The 25,257-nt window shown below is 39.6% G+C and overlaps 2 protein-coding genes across 3 annotated transcripts; one reads left to right on the top strand and one right to left on the bottom strand.

The window, feature by feature from the left end:
* Positions 1-29: 29 nt before the first annotated feature.
* On the bottom strand, positions 30-17,122 carry zc3h7a (zinc finger CCCH-type containing 7A). Of its 2 annotated transcripts, none has more exons than XM_073494298.1 (23): positions 16,775-17,122; positions 15,361-15,464; positions 13,148-13,187; positions 12,719-12,922; positions 10,186-10,344; positions 8,877-8,957; positions 8,658-8,711; positions 8,525-8,564; positions 8,090-8,433; positions 7,279-7,531; positions 7,090-7,118; positions 6,846-6,993; positions 6,552-6,710; positions 4,810-5,015; positions 4,188-4,288; positions 3,866-4,047; positions 3,649-3,722; positions 2,845-2,978; positions 2,626-2,731; positions 2,439-2,547; positions 2,194-2,327; positions 793-956; positions 30-705 (listed from the first exon to the last, which is right to left on the bottom strand). In XM_073494298.1, the coding sequence occupies exons 2-23, from the start codon at positions 15,426-15,428 to the stop codon at positions 516-518; spliced, it is 2,979 nt and encodes a 992-aa protein (XP_073350399.1). In that variant the 5' UTR covers positions 15,429-15,464; positions 16,775-17,122; the 3' UTR covers positions 30-515. The 2 variants fall into 2 exon arrangements, with proteins under 2 accessions (XP_073350399.1, XP_073350398.1); XM_073494297.1 differs by having other exon boundaries at positions 2,845-2,981; positions 16,775-16,910.
* Positions 17,123-20,850: 3,728 nt separating this feature from the next.
* Positions 20,851-24,100, top strand: pla2g10 (phospholipase A2 group X). Its single transcript, XM_073494295.1, has 4 exons — positions 20,851-20,887; positions 22,366-22,534; positions 23,163-23,269; positions 23,952-24,100. Exons 1-4 carry the CDS (start codon positions 20,851-20,853, stop codon positions 24,098-24,100), a joined length of 462 nt encoding a protein of 153 aa, XP_073350396.1.
* The last annotated feature ends 1,157 nt before the right edge of the window (positions 24,101-25,257 follow it).

The following is a 25,257-nucleotide window of genomic DNA, read 5'->3' as shown; positions in this document are numbered from 1 at the left end:
GTGAAATAAAACACGCAGCAGTTTAAACACAGATTAAAAAAGAAGCTTTATTTCTTGTGGTGCCCATTACACTGGTAACACTATTAGATAAATGGAAAGTGAATGTCAACTGAACTCTCAATTTAAGTATTCAATACTTGAAACTTATTGAAGGGTAAAGATCATTAACATATAAGAAAATGCTTATGAAAAGAAATTACTTGTTTTTAGGTCAACTGTAAGAACACGTCTCTGATCAAGGTTTACACATGCCATTCTCATCACCAGCCTCAGATATTCTACCGAACGGTGCATAGCAAAGCTTCAAGTGTCTATGTGCTGTTAACGATAACACTCCTGCAGTTCAGATCAGAGTAAACCAGCCACCAATCAGAGGGCCCGTCCTGAACACCCTCTTTAAAATCATGCTGTGATCAGGCTAATTTCCTGTGCACCTCAGAGGCCCTTTAAAGGATCACCTTACTGTTTGAATACTGCATTATTTGCAAGTGAGCACGAGCATTGTCATCACATCATTATATAATGTCTTTAAGCAGAAAACTGTATTTTCCAAAGTCATTGTCATTTGGTGCTATAAGATGGTCTTTTCTGGCTTTGGCAAGTTTCATCAAAAGGAATTCCCTGCGCTCCATCCACTCTTTTAGTTCCTGCTCCCCGTGTGCCAGCTTACACAAGTCATCCTCTGTGCACGTGCCTTTGAGGAACCTGCCAGAACACAAGGTCAACCGTCAAAAAAATTGCTGGAAACAGCCTGGTAACCACAGACATGCAGCGTTCTGTGACTCATCTCACCTCTCACAAACTTTGAAAGTGCCTGTGGGAAATCGATACTGCCAGCAGTTCTGATCATCCTCAGAGTTGAAAACTCTGTCTTTGTGTTTTTCTGAAGTGATGTGCTGCTGCCACTGTTTCTCGCTGTTGCAGTTCTTACCACACAGCCAACAGTGATTGCCAGCCTGCAAAAAACACACAGAGTAATCACATTTACACAGATGACTAATTACCGCCTGTTTCTTAATCACTGATTATTTTTCATCACTCGGAAAACAGCAAGATTTTATCGAAATGTTGACACGATTTCATCATTAGGCACTAATAGTTTTTTACTGCATCAACAGATTCCGACAACTAAAAGATTATCCACCAAAAGCAATAAATGCAGCTGCTAATGAGGTGGTGTTTAACACTTTAAGATATTAAACTGATAAAAACTAAACTGCAAACTAAGACAGAAAATCTACATTTTGTCACGTGCAACACAAATTAAACATACTTCTTAGATATCCAGTCTCAGCTAAATTCCACTGAACAGTTTGTACACTAACCTTGATTACTTTGATCATCACCACACAAAAGCATTGATATCATTCCACTGTTTTTCTAATTATGACAATATTCTCAATTGGATACGACTCATGTTAACAGCATATTCCCTTTGGATATTCACAATTAGGCCACATTCCAAATATATAATTTGCCGATTAAGACATGGAGATATGCAGATATTATTCTGGTTTTAGGAACAGTCTCTGGACAAACAGCACATTCAGAATTTTACAAGTTTACAACACACGGTCACATGTATGTTTACGGTTAACCCCGAGGATCCTTTAACACAATAACAGAACATATAACTGACAATTTCTATTAATATAGTTTACTGCTCTTTGCACCACTATTGTATTTTGCGAAGCATCTGATTTTATTGCACTTTATTTGTTTCATTTGTCTCTCTTGTACTGTATGACACAATATTCTGTGAAGTAAAGAAATAAAGTTTATTATTATCACTAGTTTTAGGGTTGGGTACCGTTCACATTTGAACCAATTTCGATAAAACGAAGACTCTTAAACCCGACACGGGAATGTTTGTCGTGGGTGACTGGGGAGAGTTTTCTTGGCTGAGTGAGGATCGGTGAGTGACGGTAGAAAACTTACAAGAATTTTATTTTGATGCAAGAAAGCTAAATGGCACAAACAGCTCCAGCTGTTCCACTTTTCCATATCGATTATGATAAACGATATGTTAGTAAACACAACTGCATGTCAACAGGAATATTAATTTTTGTCAGCCATGTAAACTGGTTTGTAGGAATACGGTTTTGGAAAAAGTGCAAAAAAACAAAATATTTTGTGCATGCAAACGGCTGGCTGTGGCTCACTGCGTCATTCTTGCTGGACTTTGAAACTCACCACTTCTTCAGCGTAGTCCGTTGGCATGTGGATCTGTTTGCCGTTCTCCCGAACAGAGTTATTGGAGGTCTCTTCACCCCAGCCAGGCTTCTGAGACTGCAGCCACTGCTCATAAAGCTGATCCATATCTGGAACTAAATGAGGGGATAAAATGAGTGTGATCGCTTCTAGTGCATCACATACTAATTACATTCTACTAATTAAATTCTACCAAGGAGCAGAGCCAATCTCCTTGACAAACTCACTGTTGTTTTCCTTCATGTAGGTCCAAAGGTCTCTTTCTTCTACACTGTGAGCAAATGTGCAATTCCCGATGTACTGACACTTTTTGCCAGCTGTCACGTGCATGCAAATCTGAGAAAGAGAAATTATTTGGTAAACAAAAAAAACAAAGTATCTTGGGGTAAAAATAAGAGAAGCTTTGACACATACCTCGAACTGAGACGGGATGGGTTTTTTGGTTGGAAGTGGTCTGACTGTTGTCCACTTTTTCCTTTCATGGGAACTTACAAGCACCACCCGCCTGTCTTTTGCCCACCTGAGACAGAAAAACAGAGACTCAGTTTGTGTGTATGTATTGTATTGCACTGTGTAACTTGTTAATTCACCTCCTGTTCACATTTCACATGTTGGAGACCCTGTAATACTCACGTGTGTCGTGCCTTGGCTGAGCAATACTTCTTGTTTTTGTCAGCCTCGCTGAGTTGGCCATTTCTCCAGCACTGGCCACAGACAAACATCATCTTCAGATTTGGAGGCCCAAATCTCCTTTGTACACTTGAAAGCTGCTGATAAAAAATCATTTAAATCTGGTTAAAATCTTTGTGATCAACAGAAAGCAACAGTGATAGAAAAATACATCAATCAAGGGAGACACTGGCTGATTTTGAGCTATTTTTCCTGTCTTCTTCCACTCCAGTGGAAAGAAAACATCCAGAACACAGAAGTTGTTTATTTTAGATCATATTTCTGTTCCAGAGTTATATGCAAATACGTCTCAGACCCTCAGCCAGAAATCTCAACTTCAGTAGCACTAACATACACCAAACCTTCCTGTATTTTGATTTATATTACATTTTATCCATTAAAACATGGCAAAAACATGTTTTTTTATGGCAGTTGACAGTATTTTCTGATTGTGGATTGATATAAAGAGCTGTCCATAATTCCCTCTGTTAAAAAACGATGACTAATATGCCAACAAAATGAAAGCAGAATTTTGAACCTGGCTTTATCCAATGATCAGATTCTGTTCTGCAATCAGCAAAATCAAATCTAATTCTTTTTCTGGCCAGTCAGCAGACAAAGGACTTTAGTAATTTAGTGAAAAGAATTATCTTATTGAAGTCAAAGTCAATTAGCTGTAATAAAGGCAACCTCAGATCGACAATCAAATTAGGAAATGTTACAATAAACCTGTAGAATCAGGGACCAGAGTCCTGCTGTTGGGCTTACCTGGGCTCCTTGCAACGATGCTGTTGCATTCCAAAACTTCTTTGCCTCCTGGACAATACTTTCATGAGTCATACCTATGATGAGAAAAAAAAGTAAAAGAAAAAATGTAACAGTGGAAAAATACTACAAAATGTGTTCGTGTTGGTAAATGGGACATATTGGAACATTTTAGAAGAGCCTTGGCAAACAGTTTTTCTAAAAAAAAAATCTGTCTTACCGAGCTCGTGCTGCATCATCCAGACCTTCAGCTCGATGAGGCTGTGGGCGTAGAAGCAGTCGTCCTCTCTCACGCAGCCGTAGCGGACTTCATGGCGACACAGATCCAGCTGACACTGAGGAATCAAGGGTCTGATTTTGGAATAACGGACCGTATTCTCCTTCAAAATGTGGACCAGGCACCTTAAAGATGAGCAGGAAAACAATCAGTACAAGTGTATCATGCTCTCATTTCCACACATATTTGCACAAGATATATTGCTTAAACTATAATTTCATGGGGGAGAAGCCGGATTCAGATCCGTAAAATGTGATTAACTTACTTATGATCCTCAAAGACGTGCTTCGTCACTGGATGAGAGCAGAGTGAAGGGTCATCTTTGTTGGTTTTGCTGATTATTCTGGGCTTGTGATCAAAGCACACCTGCAAATTAAACAAGATGTTTTAGGAAAATGTCAAAACTCTATAAGAACAGGGCAGATTTACTACAGTAATGACAGACAGGGACACAAGTTTCAGGGGAATACCATCAAACATCACTCTAAAACTCCATAAGAACTGATCCAAGTACACCAGCTGCTAATGAGCGCCAAACAACAATGTTTATTACAAAGAAGCAAAAAATGAAAAGCGCAGCATTGCATTTCTCACATACCATTTATCACATTAACATTTTTGAATTTAATGGCCTTATTTTTCTGGGTAAAGCAAAAGCACTGCTTAGTAATGTTGTGGCTCATTGTGAGCAACCATCTGTTGTCTTGACAGCAGAAGAAATTGTTCCACTCCTCCTTGCTACGTATCCATTTACAAATTAGTTGGGCACATTTTCTTCTCCTCACAATGGGAATGAAACACAATATTGCAATTGGGCGTCACTGACAACATCACCGCTGCAGTCACGGAGGTCATACCAGTTTTGAAATAAGAAACTAAATACTCACTCCGCAGAGAAACATGAATATCCCATGATGCTCCTGTAAGATCTTGGGGACAGTCAACCTGACATTGGAGTTGGGCCCGTAGGGATCGAAGAGTAGTTCTCTGGAGATGAATCCTTTTCGCTCCAGAGTCCAAACGTCAATCTCTTCCTGGCAGTATGCAAATGTGCAGTGGCCAGGGTACAGGCACTCTTTCCCAACAGCCACCTCTGAAACAACACCAGCAACATTTTAGAATCAGATTTTATGCCGACATGACTTTTTGGTGCAAAAACAGCAACGTTCAAAAAAGTTGCCAGAAACAACAAGCTGCTTGACTAATGTGAATATTTATGTGTAATTAAAAGGAGTGTTACAACTCCACTCGACTTCTGATTAATGTTTTCTTTTTTCAGCACTGACGGCTATGCTCCTGTTAGACTTAGATTTGGATTTCTTAAAATCAACTAATCATTGATTGGAACATTTTGGTATGCTGGAGTTCGGCAAGTTCAATTAATATTCAACAAAAATAAAGATTACAGAGTTCAACAAAAAATACCACTCTTCAGCGATTCAGCAAAAAAGAAGAAAAAAAGAAAAAAACAAAGAAATCAGTTTGTTACAAAGTTCATTTTCTCAAGTCTGTCCAGAGTAAACCGTCTTCCTAATTAAATCAACTAAGGATCTCTAGCAATGATATCACTTCTGTTCAGTTAATTTCTCCTGCCACGAGTGAACCCTCTTCTCAAAGAAATCAATAAAGGATCTATGAAACATCATTTAATATCAGATTCGTGACACCCCTAGTAATAAATAAGGGTAGGTAGAGAAGCACATGATCGATACTCTATACCATGATAATAAATAAGAACACATTTTATTTATAGACACCTAACAGAGCATTCAAGGACAAATGACAAGATCAAGTACAAAAAAAAAACAAACCGAAGACCACATGGTAGTAAAGTGGGGAGACACTGTAGTGAGTTGGGTGGCAGAAGAGTATCTGAGTGTGGGAGGGCGTGAATATATGAAGGGATTCAGAAAGATACAGAGGAGGAGGGTTATGAAGGGCCTTAAAGGTGAGAGGCAGAATTTTAAAATCAGTGGGAGCAAGTGAAGCTTCTGAAGAACCCGACTTATTTGATCTATGGACGGAGTTCTGGTAATGATATGGGCTGCAGAGTTCAGGACCAGCTGATGTTTTATGAAGGCATTTGAAAGGGAGAGCAAAGAGAATAGAGCTGCAGTAGTTAATGCAGGATGTAATCAGGGAGTGAATGAGAATGGCAGTGATGTTCGGAGTAAGTGACAGGCAAAGATGATTAATATTCAGGAGATGAAAGTATGCAGACCGAGTAACACTGTTGGGGTGACTCCTAATCTGAGGAAGGATACCACGAGGGAAAACTGTCGCAACATTGAGGGCATAACATTTTAGATTTGTATCAAAAAAGATAAAACATAACAAGGCTTGTGTACGGCGTGTTAAGAAGAACACCATCCAAGTTAATTTACTTCTGGAAGAGGTGATGTGTGAACTACAGCGGCGCACGAGTCAACTCACTGTCGTAGACAAGAGTGAAAAAACACAAATGGTGTTATTGGAATCGATATCAATATGTTTGACAACACTATGACACATTGACCTTTATATAAATAGTGATAATATTTTGATTACTTCTTCAGCCCTTCAGTAAAAGAAAAGGAAGAAAGTGGTTCATGTCAATATTAATAAAATGTTATAACATCATAAATGTTACCTTTGCAAATGTAATAAGGTCCGACATATTGGGTTTTTGTTGGCCTGGGCCGAATGAGCTTCCACGTTTTGTCTGGAGAATGTTTGATTCTGCCGAGCAAAGCGTCCTTTTTGCATTTATGCTCCTCTGTATGAAGTGTGTAATCCAACACACCGGGCCCTGAGGATAATTAAAAAAATAAAATAACACATTAGTCCACAGCTTGGACACAGACACACACAGACACACACAGACACACACACACACACAGACACACACACACACACACAACTTGACTGTGACAACAATCCTTACCAGTTTTGACGTAGCAGCTCGAGCACGCTTGTTTGAATTCATGTGTTTCAGCTAAGGGGTTCTTCGCTAAATCCACAGCAGCAGGAAGAAGACCCTTGACTTCAGGCATACCCACAGCCATTCCCATCGGAGTTTCATTATTGTTCATCTGTTAAAAACACATGTAATATGACAAAATATAAGCATGTGACCACATCTTCACCTACAATACCTCATAATTATTAATGCCATAAACAAAAATTACCTGTGGAATGAATGGACTCGGAGCAAAATCTTTTTTTGACAGAGGGGAGAAAAAAAAACATAAGAAACTAAATAAATGAAATGAATAAGCAGGTTAAATATCAGTCAGCTGATATTGTTTGTAAAATCAATATGTACAATATTCATTGTGACCCCATGATTAAGCGGGCTACGTAACAAAGACAAATACCCGTTTTATAGTCTGATATGTTGAGACTATCCAGGGAGTCCAGTGGTGGAGGGAGGGCATCAAAAGTGTCCATACCAAAATACGCACTTGACCCTGACTTGTGATACAGCGGGGGCAGAGTTACAGTGCACTGCTGGGCGCTGCTGTGGAGAAATGGGTTGATGTGAGATGGCATCAGGAATGGACTCGACATGGAACTGCCCGAGGCAATACTGGTTGGCAAAGGAAGAGGCCCCTTCACTGTCGGTATGACCTGGAGAGAGACACAAAATAAGTCACACTCTAGTCCAGATATCGACACGCTGTTAAAATGTATTCATCAACAGCCAGGTGTCGATCTTAAGTAATTTAAGTTTGAGGAAAATTGGCAAAGAAAATGTGAATGAATGCTTGTTTCCATCCACTACTGTTATATTATTATGAGTTGGTTCAGAGAGATAAGCAGTAAGTGCTGCCAACTCTGCTGTACGAACACTATCATACCAACGCAGAAGAAGAGGTTGCTACAAGATGATGTAGCGCCAGTCAAACCGTGAAAAACACAAAAATTTATTGAAATATGACATTTCTGTTTCAGCAACGAGCAGAAGCTTCATTCGGAGCACAAAAAGCTGGTTGGTCACCAATTAGTTAATTGATCAGAACTTAACCAGAAGAGGTTTCCATCTCCTGATTAGCGAATAACTCAAAAACCACGTCAAAACTTTTTTGCGAAATTCAAATTTTCATCATTTTCTCATGCGGTTCTTCAAAATGCAATGCATACAAATACATTGATGGAATAAGCTCATAAGCTACTAAGCTCACTTACCAAGGCTGATTCGGGGCCAGCTTGGTCCAGCAGATCATCTAGGTCGTCCCCGATGATGTCCGCGTCAAAATCTTGACTGGTCTGAAGAATCGGGCAAGGCTTACTGGTTCTGCACCCGTTAACAAATGTGGGCACAGGAAGAGGAACCGACGTGGGTACAGACACAGGCAGGTTAACAGACTCGAAGCCTGGTGGCTCAGACGGGGTCACAGATGAGATATTGTTAGTGGGAGGAAGTTCATCCACCACTGATTCTGTTAGAGGCGAGTGAACCGATACTGGAGGTTGGACTGGGGCCGGGACTGGAGCCACGACACAGCTATCCTGGGTCAGCTGAGGCACTTCTAAAAACACATCAGGGAAAAACACGGTGAGTGACTGTTGTCCTGCTCATTTTTAATTATCAACGAGAAGCTGAAAAAGTATTAAACGTACCCGTTTCTATATCTTCAACTGAAGACGACCCATGAGAAAACTGAATAAAAGAAATAAAGAAATTCAGCGAAGGACATTTTGGGAGAGTAAAGATACATATTTCAGATTAAGTAGTGGAAAAGTCATGTCTTACCTTGTCACATGATGCATCTTGATAACTTGATCCTCGCAAAACATTCAAGGCAGGCTGTTAAAACAAATGAAAAACATAAAACTCTAATCTTCATTAAATTATGACTATCTTTATTTTATGGAAGAACAGCAGAAACCACCAATAATCAAAAGCCATAAATCTGAGAGCACGGTTTCAAATGTGTTATAATAATAACTGATTCATGAAACACAAACATACCGTACTCCTTACATAGGCTTTACGGATTTTCAATCCCAAAATTTTGGCAAGGTCCTGAGTCAGCTGTGTGACGCTGGAATCCTGTGGAAACACATTAACAACTTTTATTTAAACCCTCCAGACATATGATTTTTGTACATTTTATTATGCCATCAAATGGTAGAAATGCTTTGATTTGAATATGTTAGGGCTGCAACTAATGGTGTTTAACATTGGCGATAAAACTGTTGATAATTTCCTCGATTAATCGATTAGTTGTCTGGTCAGAAAATGGTGAGATGGCGAAAGATGACATCCTCAAATGTCTTGTTTGGCCACAACGAAAAGATATTCAGTTTAGAGCAGTAAAGAAATCAGAAAATATTCACATTTAAGAGGCTGAAATTAGAGAATTTAGACTTTTTTTCTTATAAAATTACTTAAACCAATTATCTAAAATAGTTGGCATTTCATATAAGAGCTGACAACTAATTGATTAATCCAGCAATTGTTGCAGTTATAATATGTATTTTTATCATTTTGACTTAACAACTGCAGCATCTACACAGTCCACTCAAGAAAATGCAACTCATCACATCAAACTGCTGCACCTGAGTAGCGTCACACAGTGTAGACTTAAGAGCCAAACATATACCAAGTGCTGTTGTTGGCTGAAAAACTGCGCTTAAACTTCAGTATTTCATAATACTGGAGATGATGGAGGTCAGTTAAGCCCTGTCAAAATGTTCCTGCCACAACATATCCGGACAGATACTCCTCTCCATATACAGGATTACATTAAAGACTCCAGGAGAGTGATGCAGTGTGATGGAGCTGCGAGGTCATCACTTCTTAAAGTACAGCTACACAGCTGTCAAACATGCCGCTTTCCTAATTTTTAAGTCGGCATAATTCTGTATTTGTAGGACAAACTGAATGGAAATGTAATGAGTTAGGACTGACCACTGCAGCAGCAGTAAAACATCTTTTTAACCTGAGGGGGGACATCTGCAATGCAAATTAAATGTAGCTGCTGCTTACACCAAAGTTACACTTGCATCAGTTTTATCTAAAATGCAAACTAAAGGTAGTGCACTAATAGTCAAATGTCTTTTAATGTCGAGCTAATCTTGTAATGCAGCCACTGGACTCAGGCAACACGCCAGAATGACCTAGACTCCACTGGGTGTGTGCTCTTCCTGCAGGCAGCCTGGACAGCATTTCAGCTATTTTCTTGAATCTTGTCAAATTCACAGAGACAGAAAAGTGAGTGGATTTCCACCACACTTTTAATAAAATAACATAAAAACACACAGATGTTACACCTTACCTGAGGCACTGCTAGAGAGCATTTGGCAACAGCCTCATAGGCCTCTTGATGTCTCCCCATCTCCTTCAAGGATTTTGCTTTTCTGTACAGCGCTTTGTGGTTCCCCTCATTCAACTGGAGAGCCTTTTCACAGTCTTCTAGTGCTTGGTCATACAGTCCCTAGGAAAAAACAAATACAAGTCCCAGAGTTAGAAAAATACACAGTGAACACAGAACAAAGAAGCCCCTCTTTGAACATAAATTGACTTTACATGTTCAGTGAGTTGTCTCAGGTATGGGTGTGGTCTCCCTGAGGACAGCAGAGTGTTTTTCACTGCCATGTAAAATGATTCAAAGCAGCCAGACACAGACAGGGAATGTTCCTCTGAAAGCATCAATTTTCTACAAATTGACGTTTTCTGCCAACAGTGGCTCGGTCATATGACACCTCTCACCACCGAGTGAAGAATTTCCTTAAACATGGCTGCAATGTTCAGCAGTACCATTAACTCAGAGATGCCAACATTTGTATTCGACCGAACCATTAACGGCAGTAACAGACTGAAACACAACACCAGACTTTCCAGTAACTGTCTTAGAGCCATAACAATGAGTCGCTTCACACAAGTTGTTTGATTCTCATTCTTTTAAAACATATATTATATATATATATTTATATATTTATTTTTAGTTAGTATTCTACCCAAATGTAGGGACAGTGTTGACTGGCTTTGAATTATATATGAGTGCAGATGTTTTTCTATTTTTCTATCAAATGTAAGCTCGTCTTTTTTCTACTTATATTAATATATATTTATGTAATTGTATATATTTTAATGCAATTCATGTTCTTCATGCAATGTATTATATTGTATTCAGTGTCATGTGTGGATCCCAGGAAGATTAGCTGATTGCCATGGCAACAGCTAATGGGAATCCCTTAAATAAACAAATAAACACCAGATGTTACAGATGTAAGAGATTATCACTGCAATGCATATGGAGGTAAAAAGGATGTGAGAGTGCAGCCGCTGACTTAATCTTACTGGAACTGATGGACCCATTATTTACCACCTTTGATAAAATGATTAACAGTTCTTTAACATGACACTTGAAACGTGTCAGAGCTTGGACGTGGTTACTGTTCATCACATGATACTACAAGTACAATGAATGTAGTATATAGCTTAATTATATAATTAAACTATATACTATACAAGTATAATAATGTAGTATACCTGCTGTATTGTTTTGGATCATTTGTTTTAAAAAACTGCTGCCTACATTACCCACAATACAACTGAGCCAATAAGTGACAACACTAGACGCGGTAATTTATCAGATTACATGCGGCTTCCTCTGGAGCCACAAAGATTTTATCGTTTTTCACATATGCCTTAGTACTCCCCGAGACCTGTAAATACACTTTAATGTGTAAAACTGGTGGAGTTACCCTTTAAGAGCAACAATGTTTTTGCTTTACAAAGGATCCGTTTGTCTTTTCAGGAAATACGCTTATTTGCTGTCTTGGATAGCATGCCTCTTTGTCTTGGACAAAGTCTAGCTTGTAACTAGCATTAATGCTGGCTTTGTTCCATTTCGGTGTGCCAGCAGCCGTGTTTCCATAAAGCATTATTTTGCGCATTTTGAAGAATATCGTATTCAAATTTTATGGAAATGGCAAAATTCTAAAAAACTTCCTATAATTCACAAAAAAGTTTGTACAATTGCTTGAGGTGTTTCTGTCTTTTGCAAATCAGAGTTAATTTGCAAACTCTTTGATGGACACAGATTTGCCCAATAAACTCTGACAGCGAACATTCAACTCACATGACTGATCAGCTGTTTCCGCTGTCTGCTGCGTGCATTATGATCACTGCATTTCTTTGTCGTCTCCGGATAACATGCAACATGGCCAGTGCTAGCTGACATGCAAGAGCAATTACAACTTGCCCTATCGAAAGTAATTCCTGAGGACCTCTCTCCATTTTGTCTCCTGGTCTGTTTACCTCTAGCCTCTGCTTACTTCCAAATCCACGAGTGACGTGGCCACGTAGCCTACACCGCGTTATCCTCTTATACTTCTTATATTTTTTTGCTAACTTTCAAAAGTTCGCTTAAAATTCGCTTGACATTTTATGGAAACATGGCTAGTGAGCCAACATGCACAATACCAGAACTCTGGTGCACATGAAAATAATGCAGTTACCACCTGAGTTAGACAGGTGGAAATGTGAATGTATCAAAATTTGTCCAACAAAATACACTGGCACTTTACAAAGCCAATCAAAGATAAGTCTTTAAAACACACAGTACATCTTAGACGAGGGCAGGAAAACAGCAAATGTGATGTGATGCAATCAATTATTCAGAGAGTGCAGATCAAACAAAATAATATCAGATGTTCGACAACACTTCAGTTATTTATGACACATCCCTGAACCAACAGCACAATATGCGGAGGACATGTCCTAACAAAACCAGGCAATGGTTAACGCTAACTAATGGGACTGAAACTGAAGACACTCGAGTGTGACGGTCACCACCTACTTACCGGAACAATGTTAAGGTACGCAGCAGCTCGATTTGCATACAGTTTTTCCATTAAACCTGTTGGAACACAGATTTCTTCTGAGTCGGCATAGTCTGCTATACTCAAGGCTTCGGTGTACATCTCAATGGATTTTGTCCATTCCCCTTCTTTAAACACGTCGTTTCCTTCTCCAAATAGATTCCACACGAGATCCTTAATGAACACCTGGAAATTGAAGAGACACACATCAGTATAAAATATAAAGAGTGAAGCTGGTTTGTCCTTTCTTTCAGACACGTTTATTTTGAAAAACAAAAATGACAGGTTGCCTTCCCTGTGCCCCCATCATTGTCCTTATATCAGTTTACCTATCAGTGTACCTCAATACAGGACAGGTGCTGATATAAGACGGAAGCTGGAAACTTAAAATAAAACATTTACATAGCTTACCTCATACTGCTCTTGACTTCCAGGAAACGGAAGGGTTGATCTAAAAGCAAAAAGAGTTTCAGGTTACAAACAAAAGTGTCTGCAAAAGAAACACACATAAACTGGAGTGACAAGTGGGTACACATTCAGGGTTAATAAAGTTTAAGTCACTGAAAAGTAGGACTGGAAAAGATTAATCTCACAATTATTTTCTTGACTAATCATTTGGTCATCCTACACATCATAATATCTACCAAATCAAATGTTTAAAAAAGCTTAAGGGGAATTTATTCTATGTGTGTTGTATATTTTGGTTGATCTGGACTCCATCTATAACACTTCAGGTGACACTATGCATTAAGTTCTGCATTGTCATAAAAAAACAAACCGGTTCTGAACCTAAGACAACCCATGACATCAAGACAGGAAGGTGTGTGGTGTTTGTGGTTTACAGTGTTGCTGTGTGTGCAGGTGCTGACAACATTGGCTGCTGACAACGTTCTGTAAACAGCCGTTAACTCTCTCTATCTCAAAAAGAAAAAAAAAACAGACTTAATTCAGCTTTGAAAATATATAATCGTTACATTTTGTTTTCTATTTCTGAAATTAAGGGTACTGTATCCAATTATACCAAAACATAATAAAAACCAGGTAAATATGGTTGTTTATATACTACAGATATAAAACATCTGTATGCTGACACAGAACTGAAGTCACTCTCAAGATTAATATGAGATTTATTAATCATTCCGTGCATTGCCGAATTGGGTGGATGATTTGTTTTAGCTACAGCATATTCAAAGGTCAGGCCAATGAATGTCATGATGGAAAATTTTTGCAATGATCGCTGTACAGCTGTGGTGTTGTGCCAGTTTCTAGTTCAGCTGCTATCTGGCATTAAAAGTCGTCTTTCCTCTTTTGCATACTGGACTTCTATTGAGACATGCTGAGCTCGTTTTTAGACTCATGAACAGCCACGAAACAAAGGCAGTCTGTATATTCATCTTACAGATAACACAATGAACACAAGCTCGTTATGTTTTTAAAAATCATATGAAACGTTCTGACTTAATCCATTTCCTGTTTTCACATCAGCTGCAAAAAAAACAGCTGCTTCACATTCTGATACATTTCTAGTCTCAATTATTAGTCTACAGGTTTTAGGTTAGTAGATTGCAAAGAGTCCTTAGTATTTACTAATATGATACGGCTCATTAGAGGGTCACATTACAATATGTTTACAAGTCTTCGGGAGTACATCTGCATATGTGGAAGTAGTATAAAGCCTTTTGTGGCTTGAGAGGAAACCGCATGTTATCTGATAAATTGCTTCCAGTTATGTCACTCATATAGCCAAGTTGCTTTGTGGGTAATGTAGGCATCAGGTTTTAAAAAGGAAGAAGAATGCATTGAATAATAATGGTGATATCTCTGGTTAGTTTTAAACTATCCATGAGACCATTTGGAGTGAAATGCTAGACCAGTGGACTGCTTTCAAAACCTGGTGCCTACATTACCCACAAGGTAACCTAACCACTGAGTGACATCCCTCTGGGAATTTACCAGACTTCATGCAGCTTCGTCTAGAGCCACAAAATGTTTTCGTCCACTTTTTCACGTATGTAGTGGTACTCCCCAAGGTATGTAAACACACTGTTATGTGGAAAACTGGTGGAGTTACCCTTTAAAGTGACAGCGCAACACACCAATACATCAGTTAAGTTTCAAGCTGACTGTACAGAGCAGTATTTTAAGTATCACTTTTGTTTTGACAATAAAAGGCCCTGTCAGATTAGATGAGATGCAACACTGCGCTGCCTGGCATAGCTCTAAAACAACATGTGAACATAATGCCAGTCTGCCTGATGCATGAAGACAAAGCTCAGACCAGAACAGGAAATATCCAACATTAAAAGCCAGCAATCGGTTGTCTCGCTGACACCCAGCTGATCCGAACAACAACGCAGGCTGGCAAATCATTCTCGCATCATGCAGTCCGTGGAGGTAGCCAAGCATGTTTTAACACAGGCAACAGCAGCAGACATGTACTGATAAGATCCTAAAGAAATCCCAGCTGATGTTTATCCTCTGCAATGTTTCAAAAGACAGGATGATATGAAAACAAGGCAGCAAATGTCAAACTCTTCGAACTCTGGAATAAAAGTAAAATTCAGTCGCTTCGTGGGGAGATTCCCCGCACTTTCACAACAAGTGACCTAAAAGAAAACACTTACTGGATGAACTGGAGGCCCTTCTGAATCTCCTGCCAGCGAATCCTTCTGTCCTGACACGCTCCGGACATGATTGCGTGTTTAGATATCCACTCCTCAGTCAGCACCTGAAATGATGATTAACAGTACTGTTTCAAACACTGGGGGAAAAAAAAAACACAACAACATCAAAACACCCCTTGCTCATCATCATTAATCACCATAAGCAGGCTGTCCAACTGGTTGCTGACAGATCACAAGCTCAGTGTTGTAATACTAAAGGATCCTGCCAACCCTCAGTTTATAGCTTCCGCATTTAGTAATGACGACACACGTGTAGTTCCGGAAATTAAGGCGAAACACTTTTGTTAGCTTGGGAGCTTATAACGTGAACGAAACAGTTGTTGACCGTGTGCCACAAGCAATAACACACAGACAGTGACATTTCTGAAGCTGGGGACGATAAAGGGTGAACTTATTGGCCCAGGGAAACTGTTTAATCATAGCATCTGGACACGAGAGGTCCATTATCGGACATCATGTCGATGGTACTGATTGATTTTTCAGCTTTTACCGTCTGTTTTCCAGCAAATACAAGCGTTTCACGACATACGGTGCCCACACGGTGCCCATGCAGTACGTGTAGGAGCATTTCACGTTATTATCCGCCGTTTATCGTTGTGATAAGAAGGATTGAAGTCGGAGGATGTAAAAACCGCCAAGTCAAACTGTCAACATGCTCCGTCATAGCTGATGTCCAACACCCAATGTTGTTTTCACCATTTCCCCCTCATGTCTTTACTCAAATTTAAGACCTGGGTGACAACTCATGAGTCAGGAATAGGTTGATCATGTTAGCTTCAGGCGGCTGCACACATCTCGTTTCAGCCAGCAAAGTCAACATGAACTTTATTCTAGAAACCATGTTTTTTCTTTCATCGCTAAACAGTCGCGTCTACTTCCTGACGGCGCCTGCCCGATTCTCGAGGACTTAAAACAGCCTTTGAGTGAAGTTTTACGGTCGAGGAAGAAGCTCGTACAGTGAGCTGTCCGATAATGGGCTCATGACAGTTAGCGCACGTGTGTTACCCGCGGCTTGGGACCACCGAGAGTAGACTTCTCGTCAGCAAATCATCATCTGCTAGCAACTGTTAGCAATGTGTAGCTCACATAGTTTAACCACTACCAAAACACACACGTACTATGAACTGAGACAGTTTTCTCCGGTCTTGGAAACACCCCGACCTAACCAGCTACATGACGCTACCCGACAGCTAAGTTTCTAGGAAGTAGACTGAACCTAACAAAGCATAGGCATGTCCAAGTTAAACTAGTTCCCCCAACGCAAACAATAGCGAGCAGTGGATGTTTAGCTTCTGCCTCTGAGCTGCTAAATATCACTCCGTTTTATTTAACGCCGGCCGCTGTGTGTACTTACATGAATGGATCTTTATTCCAAACAAACCGCACGTCGGTTATCTTAAAGGAGGGAAAGTGATTTTTCGTTATGGCTAAAATAACTTGGCTGGATGTGCTGAGGCTGTGTCGCTGAAGGCCGCCCTTTGCTTCTTCTTCGTCGGTGTTTCTGAGGTAGCGCGAACATCCACTCCAGCGCAGTGCTGCACCCTACACAGAGGGGCGGACATGACAGCGCTTTACACGAAACTTCATCGAGCACGGATCAATAATACAATAATGATATATGATACTTTTTAAAATCATTGTTTATTATCATATTTATTATCCATATAAACCGTTTCTGTTTCCTCTTCTTCTTCTTCTTCTGCTTCTTTTTTTCTTCTTCCTCTTCTTCTTCTTCTTCTTCTTCTTCTTCTTCTTCTTCTTCTTCTTCTTCTTCTTCTTCTTCTTCTCCTTCTTCTTCTTCACTAACTTACTGCTGCCTCTTAATGCACAACCCACACTACCTCAATGCTACTTAGCACCTCATGTAAATACTGTAAATATTTATTTTTTTTAGTTTATTTAGGCTATTTTTTTTCTATCTGGCTTGTTTTGTGTCTGTGTAACTAACGTGCTTACTTGTGTACTTAACGTGCAGACTTGTGTACTTAAGGTGCTGACTTGTTTGTGTCTGTGCACAACTACTCCACGTGCCTTTAATTGCCCCCAGGGGACAAAACGAATTCTTCTTCTTCTCCTTTTTCTTCTTCTTCTGTTATGCTATCCTATAATAATAACAATACTACTACTACTACTACTACTACTACTACTACTACTAATAATAATAATAATAATAATAATAATAACAACAACAACACATTTTTAAAAAATGCTTTAGTTTTATTTCATTTGTCCTCTGTGTGTGTTAATGAAGATGATTTTCTTGTGGGTAGTGACTGATGTGGATCAGGTGTCTTTGCCATCGGGCCACACTGCCTGCATTGCTGTTTTGTTATTTGCAAACACAACTAACTGGAGGTTACACAGGAAATCCTTCAGGGAAATGACAGAGCGCTGCCACATAAACGGAAATGAAGCTGAAAGTCATGCCTTTACAGGAAATGAAACTTTTCATTGGCTAAGACGCTTATCAAAAACTTGCTATACTGACATCTAAAGTTCAGAGCAGCTCTTAGGTGTTTCCCCCTCCCAGTGTCATCATTGCTTGCAAGAGAATAAATAAAAATGTGACGATTAATTATTTATTTATGCCACCATATCTTGAAAGTTATTTAGCAAAATTTATATGGCATCAAAAATCCATAAAAAGGGCTCCATATTAAGTCTAACACTGCTAATCTTTCCTATATTGCTAGGACACCCTGTTTCCATGTCCTCAACCAAATCTGCAAAAAAAAACATCGCAATTCAGACTGTTATGCCTGAAGCAATGAAAACTCTTCTTGCCCTCAACTCTACTTTCTGCAATCCTCTTCCTCTGACAATTCCTGTTTGTTTTCTTTTTCAATAATTCAACACACTTTGTCTCTCAGAGCACGTGCTCCTGTAAATGTGGAACAGTGAGTGTTACATTTTATACTTTTTAAAAAAAAATTGTTTTAATATGATGAATTATCATGTTACAAGAGTTCAGTTTTGCTTTTTTAGATTACAGCACATTCAGTGATAAAAAATATGAATAAAAAGAAAACAGCAGTAATTCTCCTCTGGTACCAGTGAGAAATTGTTAACTTGAAGAGTTCTTTCGCTTTTCTGCATTTTGTTTGTGTGAAATGTCAAACCCATTAAAGAGAAAACAACAGATAGTTCAGTCAGTTTGCTTTGACAGAGTCATGTTTGTAATGTGTTTTTGAGTATTTCTTCCTAAGCACACTCTTTAAAAAAGTAAACAATCATAATCCTCTGGATGTTTCCGGTGCTTCTTGTTTAATCCGCAAAATGTATTTTGGATTGTTTGTTTTAGTTAAATCTCTTATTTGCATTTTACCTCAGCCTTCTCACGAAAGCCAGGATTAAACACCCCAAAGTGTTTCACTCACTGCTCAGTTCAGTGCACATTTGTGACTTATTCAGGCTTCACACTGACATTAAAATGTTCAGTCAGGTGTGTTCAGCGTGATACAATCTAAATGTTGACTGGATGTTTTGCGACAATGGATTGGTTGAGCTGAAAATGATCAGATACAGAGGGATGGAGGGATGCGTCCCCTCTCATGCGCTGCAGTCATCCTGGCAGCTATAATAACTGCCAGGAGGAGGCGCTTATCTCACATTGTGCAGAAGCATCACTGAGGAACTAAGTCACACAAAAACTGTGAATGTGTCCTCTGTTATCACAACCCAGAGCGTGTGCCTTTTATGATTTAGCTGCTCTGACATTACCACATTATGAACGACAACAGAGTCCGGTGCGGCAGAGCTGAAAATACACACTCAGAAAACATAATAAAAAGATGAAATGCAATGATATGACACGATTCATGCCATTTTCAGACCAGGTGTGCAATTTATCAAGTAAACAATTTCCACTGTTAAACTTAGACACTCGGATTGCTGCTCAGTAAGTCATGCTGACAATACAAACAGCTACAGTCTGTTTGAGTGTTTGTTTTATGGCGTGAAGCTGCTTTTGTTCACCCCACGGACATGTTTATTTACAACAGGAAGAAAAGATGGATTAGAGACTTCAGTCTGGAGGAAAAACTATATTATGAGAGTGTAATTACCGTAATCTACAAGTCTGGGTGCATTGGTTAGCAACAGTTAGCCCCGTAGCTCAAGATGTTTCTTGGTTTCTTTTCATTTGCACCAACATAATCATCGGCTCTACTCGCGTCTTCATCAAACAACTTTCAATACGACTACAGACTTCACAGAACTCAGCTGCAAGCCTTTTATCCAGATCTAACAATCTCATCACACTTGTTTTAGCTTCTTTATAATGGCTGCAATTGTTTTATTAGAATAGATTTTAAGAACAAAATAATGCAGGATGTGCTTTTTTGCTTTTTCCTTCCCTTCAGTGTTTTATACATGTTCTTGAGCATGTAAAGGTAAAAAAAAAGGTTAAAAAGGTCAATGTCCGCACCAACAGGAACTCCGTTCTCCCACAGAAAAAGGTGCCTGAAACGCCCTGCAGTAGTCCCGCCTTTGATTTCGTGACTTTGTGACATCACACTACGCCACCATGTCACACATCTGCATAATTTCTGCCTAGGGGCTAGTTTGGCACGTAAGAATTGATTTAGCATGGCTGCTCTGTTGTTGTTAGTGGTGCTGGCTCAGGCATGTGTGAGGTTTATTATGACAAACTTTTACACAAAGTTCTCTGAAAGGATAGAATGATAAAGTAAAGACATTTTTTATCCAAAAGGTCAAAGGTCATCATCACTGTGACATCATAATAATTTGCAAAAATGTTCCAGTTAACCATTATTCAGTGCCTCAGCTCAGGAACAGCAGCCTGACTGGTGCTCAGAGGCTCAAAATGACTTGAGTTTTATGTGTAAACCATTAATTTGAAATTAAAATTAGCATCCAGAGTGACTGGTCTGTAAAATGTATAGTGTTTGATTTGCCTTCGTGCCTGTTATGCAACATGTGGTTCAGTAAAAAGAGTCGCAAACGTTTCTCCTCAATCTTGTGGTCAAAATCCCAGAATATCTTTTAGAGGCGAGGACGAAGACAAAAAGAACATTAAGACAAAAAACTGTGATGTTACGTAAATGAAACAAGTCTTCAATGATGGACATATAGAAACATATATATTTCCATTGCTACCTGGATAAATTAGATTTTTTATAAAGCTTTAAAAAAGTTACACACAATCTACTTTATCTGATACAAAGGACACCAGCGCAGATTAAACTTGGAGTACAAACACAGAGGCTCTGGTCCAGCTGAGAAGAAGCAGTAAAAGCTTCAGGCTGTTTCCTCTAGGGGGCGTCAACATTGAGAAATACTGGATTAGCCTCTGGCCAATGGTGATGCTCAGGAGATTATTCAAACAGCATCTAAAAAAAGCTCTCCACTCAAAGCTACACTCAGAGTGTAAGTGACTCTCGTGTGGAGTTCAGCTGCCTGTTGCATACCATGACTGCGTTCTACCGGATACTTCTCCTGTTGTCAGGTAAGTTCATTATTGACTCTTGTGGATCTCTGATCAGTGCTGAAATGCAGCAGACTTCAGAAGTTATTTTAGGGATGCAGAGGCAGTCGGTGCAGGTAACAGCCTCGAGGGGAAACAACCCTGTGTTTACATCTGCTCAGCAATTCAGTGAAAGTGTTATTCTGAGGGAGGACGTGTAAACAAACCAAAAAATTTAGTTCCACAAGATTTCCATCATTTTAAGTCTGAACGTCTGCCCAGACAGAGGGTAGATTCCTGGTGTTCACGAGGTGTGAGATGTGACTAAGTGTAAAGTCAACCCTCGGAGACCTTTTTCCCTATAGCACTGCAGAAACACAGGCATGTGTCTTGTGAAGAAACAGACTAAAATGTGCATGTTACCTTTACATCCTGTGGCCATTTAGACTTTGTGCACTCAGTCGCCAGTTTATCAGGTATCCTTCCTTCATGAAGGCTGTGATGTTCAGGTTTTCTTCAAGCTCTTAAACAGAGGTGCTGATTCAGCTGTATGATCATGTTGTATTATACACACAAGTGTTTCAGTTATTTAAGTGGGGTGGACAAAATAACAGAAACAGCTAAAGCTGCAACGATTAACTGATAAATCAAGTAGTTGCCAACTGTTTTGATAATCGATTAATCGGTTTGAGTATATTTTTGATGAAAAAAAGTCAGATTCCAGCTTCTTAAATGTAAATATTTTGTGGTTTCTTTATTCCTCTATGAGAGTGAACTGAATATCTTTGGGTAGTGGACAAAACGAGACATTTGAGGACTTCAGCCTCAAATCGCCTTTTTTTCTTTTTTTTTTTTTCTTTTTTACAATTTTCTGACATTTTTGGGCCAAACAACTTATGGATTAATTTAGAAAATGATCAACCTGTTAATCAACATTGGAAATAATCATGAGCTGCAGACCTGGAAACACGTCCCTGTCTACAGTTCAACAGCAACACAAACTACAGCATTTAAAATGATCATGAAGTTGACCCTTTAAGCACTCCCGACTTAACTGAGCATTACGACCTTCAGTAGCGGACTCAGGATGTTTGAGGGGCAGGGGCAAAAAAATAAAAAAAGGGCACCAACGCGCAGAAAGTCTTGATACATTTACAGTAAAGAGATGGCACTTCACAATGTTTTCTCCACTGGAAGAGCACGCTAGAGGACACTTTATTCATTATCTCTGTCGGAAAAAACATGATAAAGTGCGCCAAGTCCACCAGTGGGATTCATTGCAGGACTGTATTAGACTACGAAAGTGTATCTAATAAACTCAGTGTTGAAAAGGTGGACAAAAGAAAACAAACACTTAACTGTCTCAGACAATATCCAACCCTGAATGCTGTGCTGTATATCAAAACCTCACAACAAAAGCAGGAGGACAGAACAGTACTTAACAATGTGTATGGGTGACAATTGTTCAGGTGGAGATGTAAGTTGTTCCTCCTCTTTTCTTTGTTTATTTCTCTCTACAGTGGCTGTGGCCTCTGCGGCGACACGCAGGTCCCAGCGGACCAAGCGAGGGTTACTAGAGTTGGCAGGAGCCATCAAATGCAGCACGGGGAGATCTGCCTTGGCTTACATGATGTACGGATGCTACTGTGGACTGGGTGGCCAAGGCTGGCCCAGAGACAGAGCAGACTGGTGAGGAAACAGCTTTTTAAAAAGACAGAATTCAAGAATATCATGGCCAGAAACGTGATGATAGTGTGTAGCAAAATGTAAACACTCAGCTGACACTCTATATAAGGTCCACCTATACATTATGTGATGTAAAAGATATAATTCAGCGTGCAGTGGTGATGGTTAGCCCTCCTCTCACACACATGATTTCCTCCTCCTGGATGCCTTTGGTTCTTCCCAGTCATCCTACGTATAGCCTACACACAGTTTCCGCTTCTGAATGAGTGGACTAAACCACAAATGCTGGGCGATGGGATGGAAAGGAGGGGATGGTATCCAAATTGAGCAGACTCACATGGTCCATTGGGTACTTCAAAATAGGTCCAAAAATTCCACACCCAAATCCTAACTGCCGGCTATTATTTTCCTCTTTCGCTGCAAGGCATCGAACCCCCTCAAACCAGTTAACTGCTAACTATCTGTTGTGAAAATGCATGCGGTGATCCTGCCCTGCCTTTAAAATAGCCGTGGTGTGATTGTAACCACAGGGCTGTGACTGTTGCCTTCTCGACCCTGTCTTGTCTAGTCTGGAGTTCAGCCTTCACAATAAAAGATTTATCATGCTGTTAATCTTTCTGTATGTACATAGGTGTTGCCACAGACATGATTGCTGTTATGGAGATGCAGAACGCCTCGGCTGCCAAACCAAAACAGACCAGTATCAGTGGACGTGTGAAGACAAGACAGCTGAGTGCGGTAACACGTTTTTTTAATGCCTGTGCAAATATTTGTGTGTTTGTATTTGGAATATAAGACACCTGCTGCTCTTTTTTTTAGCGGCAGCGCAGGAAAACACGATGATAAGCAGCATAAAACACTGACATCATCTACTCACCGTCATGCCGCACTTTTCTGGAGCTTCGCAGCAAAACGGTGTCGCAGCATTCTCCTAAACAACTGAAGTAGACGGGGACCTGTTTTAAAATGTGAAAAAACAACTCAAATGAATCCATACAGCTTGTCTGGTGTAATCCAAGTCTCTGGAAGCCCCAAGATCCCAAATTGATTTAAAAGACCTTTTTTACACCTTTGGTGTAAAGTTGTGCACCCACTGCAGATGGGTTGCGTGCTAATGCTTCTAGCTTAGCAGCTACAGTGAAGATACTGACCTAAAAGGGTGTAAACATCGATCTCGGGGTTTCCGGGGACTTGGATTATGTCGTACAAGCTGTTTTTTTCCGGGTGTTTTTTTAACGCTCTCAAACTAGTCCCCCTTCAGTTGTTTAGGTGAATGCTACAACACTGTTTTGCCATGAAGCTCTAGAAATGTTTTGTGGACTACGAAACTTTGCCAAATTCCTCATACCAACAACCAAGTCTTGGCAAGCATTTGCACAACAAGAAATGTCACAATGTTTGTGTGTGTTCTTCTTTGCAGATGATTTGGAGGACAAATGTGAAAAGCTGCTGTGCAAGTGCGACAGAAACGCTGCCAAATGTTTGAGGAGAGCACCTTTCATCCGGAAATATGCCCTGTGGCCAGATTTTCTCTGTGGTTACGAACACCCAATGTGTACTATTTACTGACAAAACTGCATCTGCATGTCCTGTGTGCCTTTTGTAAATAGACCATGTTACAGTGAAAATGTTAACGACATTCCTGTAAAAAATAACCAATGACACTTCCTGTCTTTCTCCAGAGTCAGCAACATAAAGATCAACACATACTGTAGTGCTTTGGCCTTTTTATCAGGTTAGGGCTCTTGTGATCAGTGGAGCTCAGATGTATGTGTGGTGTGTCACAGTACACTGTACAGTGTGATCTTAAAGACAGTGTTACTTGTGACAATGTGAGAAAGAGCCAAGCTCACACATGTTTTCAATGGACGTCATTTTCCGGCTCTTTTAATTAAAGTGTGAAAGCACAGAGTTGTGTTTTTGCAGATGCCTTTTAAGTTGACTATTGTTTTAATAAAAGACAAAAGATTTTACACTAAATTAAGCTACATTTAGAGTTGTGTTTTTTCTGTGACTACCTTGAAAGTCCTGAGGATAACAGCTGCAGCAGAGTCACACAAAGAAAAGGTAACTCGAGCATTTCTCTGTTGAAACTCAGTCAAAGCTCAGACTGAAGGTCGAATGTTACTCAGCCAGTGAGAGATCAGATAGCCGGTCCTCTCAACACTACTTTTATTTGTTGGAATACTGTGCAGGTCGCTGCCTGCCTTATTACTGCGAGGTCGACTGTGCTTTGGGAAAGCCTCTGACTACACTTCATTCATTGGGGTTTTAAAAAAAGCTGTTTGGAAATTTAGTGAGCTAATAAGGCAAGCTGAGGTTTCGCTGCGTTTCTATTTTAAAGTCTGCTGTGACACATGTTTCTTTCTTTTTTTCCCCCCCTCTGAACCCAGTGTTTTAATATTTCAGCTGCATTGTCTGCAGAGGCAGAAGAAGTACACGGATCTAAGCAGTAACATAGTGTACAAATACACCGTTATAGGTAAAAGATGTGTATTACATTTTTACCTAAGCAAAGTATTAAAATATACTTTATAAAAGTGCCAAAAGTAAAAGTACTCATTATGCAGAATGGCATTTCTGAATATATGTATATGTATGTATGTATATATTTTAGGGACACCAGCTGACGGATTCAGATCTTATTTAAAACCTTAAATGTTACAGTAAAAATATGTGATAACTCTTAAACCCTTTCCTAAGAAGGAAATGAACATTTCTTTAAG

This window comes from Pagrus major, chromosome 23 (assembly GCF_040436345.1).
Source record: "Pagrus major chromosome 23, Pma_NU_1.0".
Lineage (NCBI taxonomy): Eukaryota > Metazoa > Chordata > Actinopteri > Spariformes > Sparidae > Pagrus > Pagrus major.
The sequence above is the reverse complement of the archived record's forward strand: the minus strand, read 5'-3'. Positions and strand labels throughout refer to the sequence as shown.

Excerpts from the sequence above, each read along its gene's own strand:
- zc3h7a (XM_073494297.1), bottom strand. The coding sequence starts at position 15,428 with ATGTCCGGAGCGTGTCAGGACAGAAGGATTCGCTGGCAGGAGATTCAG. Across the intron at positions 8,434-8,524 it reads AGTTGAAGATATAGAAACGG|AAGTGCCTCAGCTGACCCAG; the intron begins GTACGTTTAATA and ends ATGTGTTTTTAG. Across the intron at positions 957-2,193 it reads CGGACTACGCTGAAGAAGTG|GCTGGCAATCACTGTTGGCT; the intron begins GTGAGTTTCAAA and ends TGTTTTTTGCAG.
- pla2g10 (XM_073494295.1), top strand. The coding sequence starts at position 20,851 with ATGACTGCGTTCTACCGGATACTTCTCCTGTTGTCAG. Across the intron at positions 22,535-23,162 it reads CCCAGAGACAGAGCAGACTG|GTGTTGCCACAGACATGATT; the intron begins GTGAGGAAACAG and ends GTATGTACATAG. Across the intron at positions 23,270-23,951 it reads AGACAAGACAGCTGAGTGCG|ATGATTTGGAGGACAAATGT; the intron begins GTAACACGTTTT and ends TCTTCTTTGCAG.